General features: G+C 46.4%; 1 protein-coding gene and 1 long non-coding RNA gene across 3 annotated transcripts in view; both read left to right on the top strand.

Moving 5' to 3' along the window:
- Positions 1–2,681, top strand: part of LOC144686840 (uncharacterized) — an 89,066-nt gene extending 86,385 nt beyond the window's left edge. For both annotated transcript variants that reach the window (XR_013578010.1, XR_013578011.1), the window contains exon 4: positions 1,555–2,681. This is a non-coding gene — a long non-coding RNA (uncharacterized LOC144686840). The remainder of the gene's footprint in view (positions 1–1,554) is intronic.
- Positions 1–15,466, top strand: part of adcy5 (adenylate cyclase 5) — a 360,956-nt gene that overhangs the window by 169,885 nt on the left and 175,605 nt on the right. The window contains exons 2-3 of the mRNA XM_078551313.1: positions 7,170–7,319; positions 15,323–15,444. Of these exons, the coding sequence (XP_078407439.1) occupies positions 7,170–7,319; positions 15,323–15,444 (272 nt within the window). The remainder of the gene's footprint in view (positions 1–7,169; positions 7,320–15,322; positions 15,445–15,466) is intronic.

The raw sequence follows: 15,466 nt of genomic DNA, 5'->3' as shown, positions 1-15,466 counted from the left end.
TGCAGATTAATTTTGAATTAATTCCCTTCAAGCTCAGGTTGTGTCCTCTGGTTCCACTGTTCTGGACAATGTGAAACAGCTTGTCACGGTCTAACATTATCTGCTCCCTTTATGAGTCCTAAATGCTGCATTCAAATTGCCTCTCAAACTCTTTCTGAATGACAGCCTGCTCAATGTACGTCATCACACCTCGTAATCCAATCTCTCTTATTGTTCAATAATTCTGGTCGCTCTCTTCTGTAGCCTTTCGATGACTGCAATATCCTTTATGTACTTTGGCAACCCAGAACTGTGGTCAGTATCCTAAGTGTGGTTGAACCAACGGTTTGTAATTCTATTAGAAATACCTCCAATTGCATTGTGTACAGTGAATAACTTTGAAGCTTATTGACTTATGTAAACAAGCATGGAAAATATGTTGCACACAGAATGCACAAATAGCAATGAGATCAATAACTATTCCATTACTGTACAAACCACTTGTTCCGTCAATCCAATCAATTTACCCTAATGTGTAGCTTCCTTAGGGATAGAGCTTTGATGTTTGGTTTAGTACTGAGTCATTGCAGAGATGAGAAATGACAGGTTTGTTGCCAAGTCCGTGCCACGTTACCTAATTTCAATCTGGGTTACTACAAATGGCCTCAGTACACCCAGACCAGAGAGGAGAATAACATCTGCTAAGGTTGCTCTTTGGGTCACCGACCACTCATTCTTACTGAAAGCGCTGGGGCTTCAACCTGATTCATCCCATGGTACGACAGCCCACTGACGATGCCCACTATCTGGATTGACTCATGAGGAATGGTCACTTGAGCAAGTTACCAAAATGAAATGTGCCAATTTGCCAAATGTGCCAATCTCAACCCTGTTCCCATTGGGTGCGGGCACACAGTATAAAACTGGCATAGACTGATCATCAGAAGATTTTATACAGCATTAAGCCACATTTCTCAGGGTTCTTTGCACATGCAGTGAGCAACTTTTAAATGTAACGAGTATTGTCAATCACAGCAGCCGGTTTTCACACTCAAGGTCCCAGCAATAGCAATAAGTTGAATGACCCATTTTGGTGCTGTTGGTTGAGGGAGGGATATAAACCAAGAAACCTGAAGAATCCTCGGCTCTTCCAATTGGTGCCTGAGATCTTTTAGCGTCTATCTAGATCACTGAAACAGGATCCATGTTCAACGCCTCATCTAAAGGGACGACACCTCTGACAGTGCAGCACCCCCTCAACACTGCACTGCGTTGTCAACCTACGTAATGTGCTCAAGTCTTGGAGTGAGGCTTGAACACAGAACCTTCTGATTCAGAGGCCAGAGACTGAAGCCATTCAAGATCTGTTAACAAGGGTCCCAATTTTGACATTTTGGCCTTTCAAATGTCGGTCGGTGGGTGGTTTGGTGAGAGTATTTACTGTAACTAGGGCCCAGCACCTATACAAGTCTTGTTGTGGAGTCATTTAAAGGGGTTTTTTTTTGTACATAAATGACTGGAGTTCTGATGAAGGATCATTGACCTGAAATGTTAAATCTGTTTTTCTCTCCGCAGATGCTACCAGCCTTTCCAGTTTTTATTATGGATAGCTCTAACCTGGAGTTTGAAAAGTTAAAGTTTAATTATTTAGCACTGCCTTGAACTATCTTTCAGCTGAAACGTACCCGATAAACTTGAGAAGTGAAATCTCGAAACTAAAAAGGGACGAAGCTCCAAGGGAATTGCTGAGGACACAGCCATACGTATCCTTAAGTTGATATTTATGCGATGTGATCTTGTTGGCTACAGACGTTTTCTTGCGCAGCACTAACAATTTGGATTTTTAACCTGAGCTGAATTTTTTAAATTTATGATATTCCCTGTCATGTTAACACCCGCGTTTTTCTCAGTGTGTGATATTTCAGTATCTGGAATACTGAGCGAGTGTTGTTTTTACGACCCCCAGGTTACCCTATCATTTAACTAGATCCTGGGTAAGTGAAAGGTGCACTTCTGATCATAGGGAACGTGAGGTCTCGGGGAAAGTGTCTCGCCCCAGAACCTGGAAATTGTGACTTTTTGCTCCGATGCTGTTTTGGAGTTGAGGCTGGTGAGGTAATCTCAAACTGATCCCAATGTAGCTTTCTTGAACTTGCGTCCGCTGAAGATTGCTGAAAAGAATGAGGAAAAAGAACTAAGTCGAAACTTGTACGTGGGTGGGTAATAGGTGTTTACATCGCCAATGATTGGTTGAGGGTGGATCGTGTCATGATCGTATGGATGTCTCCAACCTGTCTAAGCTCTAGTAACCCCCACCCCTGTTAAACCTCACCTCCTCCCGACCTCTCTCTCCGCATTTTAATACCTACCTCTTTGACCCTAACTCGTATGTTTGTACGTAAACCTTTGCTCACCTTTCCTCATATCTCTTTGTGTGACTCGGTGTGTCAGATTTTAGTTCAGTAACGCTCCTGTGAAGCTTCTGTGGGGCTTCTCACTATGTTAAAGTTGTTTACAAATGCAAGTTGTATCTGAAGAATGGTCTTAAGGAGGAGGAGCAGGAGCAGTAAAGAAAGGACCAGACAACTTAAAACTCTCGTGGTCACCTGTCCTCAAAAGGATTTTATGTAATTACCGTTGCCAGTTGTATTTACTGTCTGGCTACTATGTGTAACCAGTTGTAACTGCCTATTAAAATTACTGATCGCAAACATATTAGTCGTCTCATCGATACTAGTTTCCAGTTACTATGGTGTTACAAAATGTTAATCAGTAATGGAAGAGGCGTGTTTGTTATCTACAACCTCAAGCGTCTCAGGAAGAGAGCACCTTCTGAAGGGTTAGATTTCATTCCCTTTGCATGGTGAAGAGGGACATTAGTTGAGCAGACACCAAAGAACCTCGTACTCACTCATCAAAGGGTTCGGGATGGCCTTTGTCACTCTTGGTCTCTCAGACATGAACAACCACTTTAAATACCTTAGTTAGAAAAGTGTACCTACACCGGTGAAGTGAGTGAGTGAGTTGTGCCTTTGTTATTTTGTTGTAACTGGGGGAAATCGACCTTTTCTCAACGCATTCGCATCAATTCCACGTCAAGAAAACAGGTTGCACGAGAGTGCTTTCCAGTCTGCCTTCGGTGAAGAGGGGAGAGCGCAAGTGGCGGAAATGTGTGAGGTTTTAGGAGACGGTGGCTGGCTTTAGCTTCGCAGTCCTTTGCGCAGTGAGTTTCAGGAACACCTGAAGCACATGGACCTGGTTCATGGACCCAGCATTGGGCCTCGCGCCTTGTTTCTGTAAAACCGGGGGAAGCTGCAGCCGCCAATTAGGGTGACTGCTCCCGGTCAGGACCTTCTTATGAAGCTCCTGGGCTGTGGGTCCTGACTGAGTTGAAAAAAACTGAGTGAATGTCTGTATTAATCTGGTAGATGGATGGATGTGTACTAATTGAACAAAGGTCAAGAGCGATTCATGCGCTCAATTCCCTGAATTTTTATTGTAATCAGGTCTGTCTCTGCTGTTGAATAATAACAAGAGTCCAGTACACCCTGAGCACCCATCGAGGTGAGGGTGGGAATCTTCTGATTGGTCAATTGTAACTTGGTGGCTGGATCAGCAGAAACCACAGAGAAAACGGCTTAAATGGTGTCCACGCCATTTCTCATTGGTTTCCAGGAACAGTAGGAGGCCGTTCAGCCCCTCGAGCCTGCTTCACCATTCAAGCAGACCATGGCTGATATCCCACCAAAGTCATGGCAGCTTATCAGGGGAGTTCCCATAGCAATTACCCCCCTTGCAAGTAGTCTAACCCTGGAACGTCATTGTGACCAGAAAAATTAACTGTTTCTGGGTACCAGATTGTTGACGTGATTTCCTTATGTCAGGCAATGGTGCACAAAGAATTAGTACAAGCTTCTGTGAGCTGGCTCTGCAAAAACACACATTTAGTTCTGGCTGGGGAAGGCGGATTTAATGAGCATCTGGGCTTGGCTTTCTACTGTAACCAAAGGTGGTTTTGTTGCACTATCGTCGACTGAGGTTTTGGGTTATAATTGTTTTGACGTCTCTTTTGTGACTGGATGGATGAGAAAGTGGGCTGGAATTTGGCTGGTCAAAATGATGATGAAGCTAATGGTGCTGTTCATCATCATTTATGGCTGAATGGTGTAGCCAACTGGAGCAGATATCTGGTTAAATTCGGATAACCTTAAAGGCCCTGCCTGGTTACGTCCCCTGAACTCTTAGCTTTGCGGAAATGGTGGTGTGCCTGTCTCTGCATTCATAACATGGCCAAACAGTTGATTATTAGCCTGTAAATTCTTCCAGTACGCCTGATGGCAGGTGGTAAGAGTGTGGGAGAGTTTCCTGGGTCAGCCCATGCTGCAGAAGGCAACGGCCAATCACTGCCGTTCTTTGCCAAGCATAATCGTGGACCAATCCAATAGAAGTCCATGGTCGCCAATGCCCTCTTAGGGTATGGTACCTGGAGAAGGAGAAGGAGGTGTCTGTCTCACCGTCGATGTGCATTGAATTGCATGAACATAAGAACATAAGTGCACGATAAATAAAAGCAGGAGTTGGCCATTCGGCCCTTCGCTCATGCTCCACCATTTAATAAGATCATGGCTGATCATGAAGCCGTATTCCTGTGGTCAGTATGAGCTAAACCCATTGCAGATGTTTAAAGCTATTAGTTGCAAGGATATTTTTCCTAATAATGACAGGATCAGTACTACTGACTATCAATCAACCATCTGCTACAAAAAGTGTGGAGTCTCATTCCATCTAGTTGAGGAATTCTTTTTAAAATAAATTTTTTTCACTTTTGCTTTCAGCCCCTTGTTTTATCTCCATTCCACTCTTCATTCAATCTTTCCTTCTTTGATTTTCAATCTGTACCTGATTTGACATTGAATCGACCCCCCTTTAATTTACCCTCCACCCCCTATTCCCAATCCTCAAATCTCATTGGTTAAGGTGATACCCTGTCGGTTGCTCTGTTCACTCAGTCTGCAGATGTCCTGCTTCCCTGACAGCGCCATTACCAGCTCGTTCTTTCGAGGCTGACGTGGCAAAATATTTTTGAGCTGGAGGGCGCGGGAACAGTCTAACTTAACAGGAGATGCCATTAGTACTGCACTCACAAAAATCAGTCAATGTTCCTGCTTCTGCCTACCGTTTACTGACCCCTAAGGCTGAACCAACCTTGGGGTCTTATAGATTTAGAAATCTAATTTAGAAAACTCATTCATAGAACGTGGGCTTCACTGACAAGGCCAACATGTTGTTACCCATCATAACAAAAGCAAAATACTGCGGATGCTGAAAATCTGACAGAAAAACAGAAAGTGCTGGAAAAACTCAGCAGGTCTGGCAGCATTTGTGGAGAGAGAAACAGAGTTAACGTTTCGAGTCAAATATGACTCCTTCAGAGCTGAAGAGAAGCGTCGTATTTAGCTTGAAATGTTAACTCTGTTTCTCTTTCCACAGATGCTGCCAGACCTCCTGAGTTTTTACAGCATTTTCTGTTATTTTTTAAGTTGTTACCCATCCCTAATTGCCTTAGAGATGGTGGCTTTTTAATTCCAGGCTTATTTAATTAACTGAATTTAAATTCCCCCACTGCCACAGCGGGACTTGAGCACACATCTCAGGATTATTAGTTCAGATTAATATTCTAGCAATATATAACCGCTATGCTACCACCCACTGCTATAGTAAAGTATTGCCCTTTAGGTTTCAATAATCAGAGATATTTCAACCGGAGGACAAATGTCCCTTGCGTTGGACCAACACTGACCCACCAGCTAAAGAAGACAATGGGTGTCAATGGGAGCATGCCTATATTCTCTATATAGGCATGTCACATCGATATTCTCGAGCACATGATCTTGGGCCCCCTCACAAGGTCTTTGCAGACAACTGGAGAGTTGTGGTGGACCACAGACCTACAAAGCCCAAGGGTCGATGAGCTGCTCAATATTGTTTATTGGCACTGCCTAGCAAGATTCTCAATACCATCCCCACTGTGCCAGGTTGGCTGGTATTGGCCATCATGGTAAGGGGGGGAGTCTAAAACTGGCTGAGGACCCCTGTACTGCACTCACAAAAATCAGTCAATGTTCCCGCTTCTGCCTACCATTTACTGACCCCGAAGGCTGAACCAACCTTGGGGTCCTATTTGACCCTGAGCTGACCTTCTGATCCTTGTCTCCAGTGCCGCCACCACCTAATTCCACCCTCATAACTTCACTGATCTGCACCCCTGCTGATGAAACCCTCATCTATGCCTTTGTTAGCTCTGGATGTGACTATTGCAATGGCTGGCCTCACCCTCTTATAAACTTGATTACATTTTTCAGCCATTGCTGCCCATATCCTGAAGCTCTGATTTTAAGATTCTCATTCTTGTTTTCAAATTCCTTGCACCCGCTATCTCTCCAACTTCCTCCAGGCCCACAGCCCCTCTGAGATATCTCTGCTCTTCCAATTCCGGTCTCTTGCGCATCCCCGGTTTTTTATCACTGCACAATTGGTAGCCGTACCTTCAGCGGCCTAGGTCCTAAGCTCTAGAATTCCCTCGCTAAACTTTGCTGCCTCTATACCTCCCCTCTAAGTCAATTCTTAGAACCTACCTCTTTGACCAAGCTTTTGATCACCCAAACTAATATCTCCTTATGTTGCTCAGTGTTAGGTTTTGTTTGATGAACTTCCCTGTGATGAGCCTTGGGAGATTTTTACTACATTAAAGGCACTATATAAATGCAAGCTGTTGTATCCATATGTTGATGTTGGATGCCAATGTTAGCCTCGATGTGAATTCGCAATGAATGAATGAATACCTTATTGGCCCTTGTGTAGCAGATTCAAACTTGCAGAATGGCAACTTAGGCAGAGAGCAGAGCATTTAGCACTTTGTGGGACCGTGTACCACTATGAGATCATGGAAAGAGGAAGAGTGGGGGCTGAATAAAAATTGGAGGAGGGGGATGGCGGGGTCGGGGGGCAGGGGGGAACGAGATGTGACATATAATATCACAATTGGAAAAATGGATGAATGAAGTTTTCCCAACTGGGAGAAGTTTCTGTCTGCTGTTTTGCTGACCTTCCTAGTTTTGGATGATGTAGTCTTTCTGTAATGAGTTCTAAAGATGGCCTCTCTTCAACCCGTAAAATTCTTCCTTTTTCAGCTGATCTCCAATGTGCTGATCTTCTCGTGCACCAACATTGTTGGGGTCTGCACCCACTACCCAGCAGAGGTGTCCCAGAGGCAGGCGTTTCAGGAGACTCGGGAGTGCATCCAGGCGAGATTGCACTCACAGAATGAAAACCAGCAGCAGGTAAGAATTCAGACATCAGTGTCAAAGGCACCACATGTGCATTTCACAATGGCCAAGGTAGCACCTCTTAACTTGTATTTCTATAGCGCCTTTCATGACCACGGGACCACCCAAAGTGCTTTACAGCCAATGAAGTACCTTTCGAATTGTGTTCATGTAGGAAACGCTGTTTTGTGCACAGCAAGATTCCACAAACAGGACTGTGCTAAAGACCAGATAATCTTGTGTTTTTTTTTAAACTGAGGCATAACTATTCGTCAGGATACCAGGGAGAATTCCTCTGCTTTTCTTCGAGATAGTGTTGTGGGATTTTAGAGGGCTGATGTGGCCTCAGTTTAACATCTCACCTGAAACACTGCACCTCTGACTCCCTCAGCAGTGCACTGGGTGTCAGCCTGGAATACGGGCTTAAGTTTCTGGAGTGGGGCTTGGAGCCACAACCTCTGGCCCGGAGGTGAGAGTGCTCTCAACCGAAGGCTGACACAATGAAGGTGAGGCTGAACTCTGCCATTGAGTTTTGGAAGGGTTGAGGGAGAGACTTGGGGCTAAAGCCGCAAAACAGAGTCAGGTCAGAGAGCTGGTAATGGAGTGTTGCAAAAAACCACCACCCGCACCGCTTGCATTTTATGTGTCGTCTTTAACATAGCAAAATATTCCAAGGTACTTCACAGCAGCATAATCAATCACACAGTCTAGGAGGACACTGTGGCGTGGTGGTAAAGTTGCTGGACTGGGTAATCCAGGGCCAGAATCTGTGGGTCGGCGAGTGGGGGCGGGGCCCACTCCCCAACATGTAAAATGACGTGCGGTGAATTCGGGCGTGAGGCCCGACATCACCGCGCGTCATTCAGACCTCGAGTTCGGCGGGAGCGTACCAGGGTCGGCTGCATGCCCGCCGGACTGTAAAAAGGCCTATTAAGGCCATTTAAACAGCAATTAAACTAATTAACTGAGCTGCCCATCCAACCTTAAGGTCGGCGGGGGGGCAGGCGAAGAGCCCAGGCGGCCTTCGCATTTAAGAAGCCTCGTCCACGGGCGGGATGAGGCTTCATGAAGGTTTTTAAAGTTTAAATAAAATTTTTGAATAAAATCCATGGTCATGTCCTAGCTCATGTGACACAGTCACATGGGGGGAACATGTTTCATTCAATTTTTATTGCATTTATTTATTTTTTTTAAAAAACGCTTCAATCTCTCCGAGGCAGCTCTGTGCTGGGAGATTGAAACGCGCGCGTGTGCGCTGGACCCGACTCTCCCTCCTCCACCCCCCCCCCCCTCTCCTGCCGAGCCCACCCGACGAATGGAAAATCCTGGCCCTGGAATTGAAAGCTAATCTCAGCAATGGTGACCATGACAACTACTGTAAAGACTCACCTGGTCCACCTTTGGTGGGTGTGGGGGGGCGGGGAGGAAATCTCCCTGTTCTGGCCTACTTCTGACTCCAAACTCATGGCAATGTGGTTGATTTTTAACTGCCCTCTAAAATGGCCTAGCAGGCCACTCAGTTAGATCAAGGGCAATTAGGGATGGGCAACAAATAATACTCACACCCCATGCAAGAATAAAGAAAAAAAAATTGATACTGAGCCAAAGATGGAGATATTAGGAGAGGTGAGGTAGATTTAAAGGAGCACCTTAAAGGAGAGAGAGCGAGAGAGAGTTAGAGGGGCCAAGTGGTTCAGGAAGGGAATTCCAGACTTAGGGCCTAGACAGCTGAAGGCAAGACCACCAGTATTGGAGCTTGCAAGGGAAGGCGAGGATGCACAAGAGACTGGAGTTGGAGGAAAGAGTAGAGATCTCGGAGGATTGTTGGGCTAGAGGAGGCTACCGAGAGAGGAAAGGATGAGGACATGGAGAATGAGAATTTTAAAATTAGAGGGGAGTTGGAGGAGGATGATTTGCTCAACCAATTCAGACAGGTGGAGAAGGACGTGGAGGAATGGTTTATCAAGGTCATGATTATATATGATGCCATTTGTGACTTTGATGACAGCCATTTCAGGGCTGTGACAGGGCAGAAACCTGATTGGAGGGATCCAAACATGACGTTGTGGAAAAGATTGGGGCATGGATTTGGGAAGTAACAACTGGTTCATGGACTTTGGAGAGGAAGAGGCGGTTATTGATGGAGCAGTGGTTTGCAAGGATGAAGGATTTTAGGATGGTTATCTGAAGTAGAGGTTGATGGCAGCAAATTTAAAGAGGCGGAGGAGGAGGAGAGGGGGAGGGAAGGAGGAGGGAGGAGAGGGAACCATTAACAATATCGGCTAACGAGGGGGCCGGGAAGGGAAGTTGTGTGATCAGCGGTTGGGGAGGAATAGGGTCAAGGGAGCAGGAGGTGTGTTTCTGATACGATGAGCCGGAAAGGGCATGAGGAGAGGTAGAAGAGAAGTGGCAGAAAATGTAAGTTCATGGCTAGGGCAGGGAAGAACCTTTGGTGAATTTTGACTCACTGGGTAGGGGGAAGGGAGGAAAGTGGTAGAAACGGCTGATCAGATGGTCTCAGCCTTTGTGACAAAGAAATCCATGAGCTTTCCACACTTGTTGGTGGGGATAAAGGTAGAGGGAAATGGGGGGGAGCAGTTTAAGGAGAAGGTTGATAGAGCAGACAAGAACAGAACTGTGGGTATATGTACAGCAGTTCAAGAAGGCAGCTCACAACCACCTTCTCAAGGGCAATTAGGGATGGGCGATAAATGCTGGTCTAGCCAACCAAATCCCATGAGTGAATATAAAAAATTGCCGGGAATCGCCTTTGCATTTTAGCATGATCCTGGAAGGGTGGCAGAGGAGAGCAGGAAGTGATGTTGTGGGGGTGGGGGAGGGTGAGGGAGGCGGTGGGGGGGCGTGGGTGGGGGGTGCGTGCCAAGGAAAACATGCCAAGGATTGGGAGAGGGTAAGGGTTTAAATGGGGAAAATGCCATTGAAGGTGGGGGTAAGGCTGTGATTGTGCGCATTGGCAGCTGCAGAGCAAGAAAAGTTTGATAAAAACAAAAACAAAAAACTGCGGATGCTGGAAATCCAAAACGAAAACAGAAACGGAAATACCTGGAAAAACTCAGCAGGTCTGGCAGCATCGGCGGAGAAGAGCACAGTTGACATTTCGAGTCCTCATGACCCTTCAACAGAACTAAATAAAAATAGGAAGGGGGTGAAATATAAGCTGGTTTAAGGGTGGGGATGGGGGGGCGGGGTGGTTGGGGGGAAGAAGTGGGGGGTGGTTGTTGGGACAAGCAGCCAGTGATAGGTGGAGATAACCAAAAGATGTCACAGACAAAAGAACAAAGCGGTGTTGAAGGTGGTGATATTATCTAAAGGAATGTGCTAATTAAGAGTGGAGACCAGGACAAGCAAGGTACAGATAGCTCTAGTGGGGGTGGGGTGAAATAAGACTAAAAGGGCATAAAAGGTATAGATAAATGATGGGTGGAATACATTTAAAAATAATGGAAATAGGTGGGAAAAGAAAAATCTATATAAATTATTGGAAAAAACAAAAAGGAGGGGGAAGAAACAGAAAGGGGGTGGGGATGGAGGAGGGAGTTCAAGATCTAAAATTGTTGAACTCAATATTCAGTCCGGAAGGCTGTAAAGTGCCTAGTCGGAAGATGAGGTGCTGTTCCTCCAGTTTGCGTTAAGCTTCACTGGAACAATGCAGCAAGCCAAGGACAGACATGTGGGCAAGAGAGCAGGGTGGAGTATTAAAATGGCAAGCGACAGGGAGGTCTGTGTGATGCTTGCGGACAGACTGAAGGTGTTCTGCAGAGCAGTCACCCAGTCTGCGTTTGGTCTCTCCAATGTAGAGGAGACCGCATTGGGAGCAACGAATGCAGTAGACTAAGTTAGGGGAAATGCAAGTGAAATGCTGCTTCACTTGAAAGGAGTGTTTGGGCCCTTGGACGGTGAGGAGAGAGGAAGTGAAGGGGCAGGTGTTGCATATCTTGCGTTCGCATGGGGAGGTGCCGTAGGAGGGGGTTGAGGAGCAGGGGGTGATGGAGGAGTGGACCAGGGTGTCCCGGAGGGAATGATCCCTACGGAATGCCGTCGGGGGGGGTGAAGGGAAGATGTGTTTGGTGGTGGCATCATGCTGGAGTTGGTGGAAATGGCGGAGGATGATCCTTTGAATGCGGAGGCTGGTGGAGTGATGTGAGGACAAGGGGGACCCTATCATGTTTCTGGGAGGGAGGAGAAGGCGTGGGGGCGGATGCGCGGGAGAAAAAAAGTTTGACGTTGCTTAGAAATTAATTAGAAATTAAAAAGATAATTTGAATTTATATTACTTTTTAAAAAATGCCTCCATTGTTGTTTTATTTGATTCGATCAGTTCAAGTTGTTGAATAATTCAGGTTTTATTTTTAACAACAATGTCTAATTATCAGTAAATTGTAGCACACAGAGGGAAAAGTGGGTGCAGCTAATTGTGCTAAGTGCCTGAATAATTCATAGGTTACGTTTAAATTATATGAATAATGAATATTTCTCGAAAACCTCTTATGAATATGTTAAATGAGTATACATGGAAAACATTTAACACTAATGGGATTCAGGCAACAATTCAGGCATGAGAATTGGCCAAGTACCTGAGCTGGGAAGAAATCAGATCTGCCAGGGTTCCCAGCGGCTGGTCAACAAGCGCTGACTGCTGAGTGGGCAATGCGAATGCCTGAGAAGAACAGGAGTAAAGGCTTCTCATTAACCCCCCCATTGCCCCGATGGAAAGAAAGAGCTTGCATTTAGATAGCGCCTTTCATGACCTCAGGATAACCCAAAGCACTTGACAGCCAATGGAAGATGTGAAATACTTATGGACCCTTCTTTAGATCACACCTGGGGCAGGATTTTCAGCTTGGCATGTGGGTGTGCACCTGTCACGCTCGAGCGTGAAGTAGCGCGCGCTGACGTCGGGGCGAGCATCGCGCACTCGTGCGATGTTTGGGTCAGCGGGCACACGCGGGAGTCAGCAGCGTGCCCGCTGACAATGAAGAGGGCTGTTAAGGGCCATTAACCAATTCATTAAAGTGAAACTTTCCCTGCCCGTCCAACTTTACGGCTGGCGGGTGGGCGAATAGGCCAAGAGGCCTTTGCATTTTTTGCGAAGCCTCATCCAAGGGCGGGATGACGTTTCGAGCAGTGATTTTAAAAAAAACAATATAAAAAAAATTTAAAATTTTTGAACATGTCCCTGCTCACGTGACAGAGTCACATGTGGGGGACGTGTTTTCCTTCATTTTAAAAATTTGATTTTTAACGTTAAAACTTTCACTGGGCGCGCACTTCAGCGCTCGCGCTCCTCCCGCCTCCCCACCCCAGCAGCGCTGAGGTTATCAGCGCGCGTTTCACGTGGGCCGGCCGTTAGTTGGCCAGTTGGCGTGAAATCGCGGCCGGATCCTGATCGCGAGCGGCGGACCATTGCACGGCCGCTCCTGGACCCGCCCGCCCGATGAGGGGAAAACCCTCCCCTTGGAGCCCTGTGCACAGTCCTTACAAAAGGGGTGTAGAGGCACTGGAGACAGTGTGAAGAAGGCTCACTAGAATGATACCAGACTGAAAGGTTATATATATCGGGAAAGATTGAAGAGGGTTGGGGCAGAAAACACTGAGGGATGATTCGATAGAGGTTGTTAAGATTATGAAAGGGTTCGATAGGGTTGGTGCACTTGCAGGTGAGATCAGGACTAGGGGTCAGAGATGTAAGATAAGCTGCTAATAAATTCAATAGGGAAACCAGGAGAAACATTTCTACCGAGGGAGTGGCGAGAATGTGGATCTCACCATCACTGCGAGTGGCTGAAATGAATAGTATCGATGTATTTCAGGGGAAGCTAGATAAACAGATGAAGGAGAAAGGAATTGAAGGATGTTTTAATTGATTCGATGAAGAAGGGTGGTGGGAGGTTAGGGTGGTGCATAAACACTGGGATAGACCTGTCCAGCTGATTGGCCTGTTCCTGTGCAGTAAATACTCTGGAATACTTTGTAAGGTACTTTTGATTCCACTTCATAGACAAACAAGAGGGTCTTGCCCAGTGGCCTGTCCAACACCATCATTTAATCAGGTTATCTGGCCAGTATCACATTGTCAATTATGGGAGCTGGCTGTGAACAAATTGGCTGCAGTGTTTCCTGCATTACAACAGTGAATACAACTCAAATGTACTTCAGTGGCTGTAAAGCACTTTAGGATGTCCTGAGCTCATGAATGTAAAATGTCTTTTTCTTAGTATTCGTTCCTGGGATGTGGATGTCGCTGGCTAGGCCAGCATTTGCCTAATTGTCCTTGAGAAGGTTGTGGTGAGCTGCCATCCTGAACCGCTGCAGTCCATGTGGTGTAGGTACACCCACAGTGCTGTTAGGGAGGGAATTCCAGGATTTTGACCCCCCGACAGTGAAGGAACGGCCGATATATTTCTGAGTCAGGATGGTGTGTGGCTTGGAGGGGAATTTGCAGGTGGTGATGTTCCCATGTGCCTGCTGTCCTTGTCATTACCATAAAAGCCCTAAAAGTCTGGCCCTCTTGAAGGTTATTTTGCATCCGTTTATCTGTGAACATCCAAGACTTGATCCTTGGCCTGTGCTGAGTGAGCTTGTTGCAATCAGTGGCTGTAAGGATGGTACAGCTAAGTCTGGGGTATGTTGACTAGAGAGAGTGTGGAGCAAAATCAGGAGTAGTCCATATTCCAGATTTCTGGGTGGACTCTTCCTATTTGAAAGGCTGATTTAGATAGGATTGACCTCGGCTAAGATGTCATTCACGGATAACATTCCTGAGCGTCAGTCAACATGTTAAGGAGCGAAAGGGAGGACTTGATATCAAGGAGCCTGAGTAAAACGAGTCAATTGGAATCGGGGGAAAACGCTCCACTAGTTGGAGTCATACCTAGCACCTGGTTCTGGTTGTTGGAGGTCAATCATCTCAGTTCCAGGACATCACTGTGGGGGTTCTTCATTGTAGTGTCCTAGGCACAACCATCTTCAGCTGCTTCATCAATGACCTTACTTCCATCATAAGGTCAGAAGTGGGGATGTTCACTGTTGATTGCACAATGCTCAGCACTATTTGCGACTCCTCAGATACTGAAGCAGCCCATGTCCACATGCAGCAAGACCTGGACAATATCCAGGCTTGGGCTGACAAGTGGCAAGTAACATTCGCACCACATAAGTGCCAGGCAATGATCTTCTCCAACAAGAGAGAATCTAACCATCGCCCTCTTGACATTCAATTGCATTACTGTTGCTGAATCCCCCACTATCAACATCCTGGGGATACCATTTACCAGAAACTGAACTGGACTAGCCATATAAATACTGTGGCTACAAGAGCAGGTCAGAGGCTAGGAATCCTGCAACGAGTAACTCACCTCCTGATACCCCAAAGCCTGTCTACCATCTACAAGGCACAAGTCAGGAGTGTGATGGAATACCTTCCATTTGCCTGAGTGAGTGCAGCCCCAACAACACTCAAGAAGCTTGATGCCATCCAGGACAAAGCAGCCTGCTTGATTGGCACCCTGTCCACAAACATTCACTCCCTCACCACCAACGCGCAGTAGCAGCAGTGTGTACCATCAACAAGATACGCTGTAGGAACTCACCAAGGCTCCTTCAACAGCACCTTCCAAACCCACAGCCACTACCATCTAGAAGGACAAGGGCAGCAGATAGTAGGGAACACCACCACCTGGAAGTTCCCCTCCAAGCTACTCACCATCCTGACTTGGAAATATATCGCCGTTCCTTCACTGTCGCTGGGTCAAAATCCTGGAACTCGCTCCCTAATAGCACTGTGGGTGTACCTACAGGATACACTACACGGACTGCAGCAGTTCAAGAATGCAGCTCACCACCACTTTCTCAAGGGCAGTTAAAGATGGGCAATAAATGCTGGCCTAGCCAGCGACGCCCACATCTCATAAATGAATTTAAAAAATACTTGGGAAGGTATGCCTTGTCTCCAGTGTCAGGGCCTATCTGACCATTTCAATTGATTGCTCCCCATACAGGAACGTCTACTGTTGTCAGTACTTCCGCGGCACGTTGCCATGGAGATGAAGGCCGACATTAACGCAAAGCAGGAGGACATGATGTTCCACAAGATTTATATACAGAAGCATGACAACGTCAGGTAGGTGATACCACCTTCACCA

The sequence above is a fragment of the Cetorhinus maximus genome, chromosome 11 (genome assembly GCF_964194155.1).
Source record: "Cetorhinus maximus chromosome 11, sCetMax3.hap1.1, whole genome shotgun sequence".
Lineage (NCBI taxonomy): Eukaryota > Metazoa > Chordata > Chondrichthyes > Lamniformes > Cetorhinidae > Cetorhinus > Cetorhinus maximus.
The sequence above is the reverse complement of the archived record's forward strand: the minus strand, read 5'-3'. Positions and strand labels throughout refer to the sequence as shown.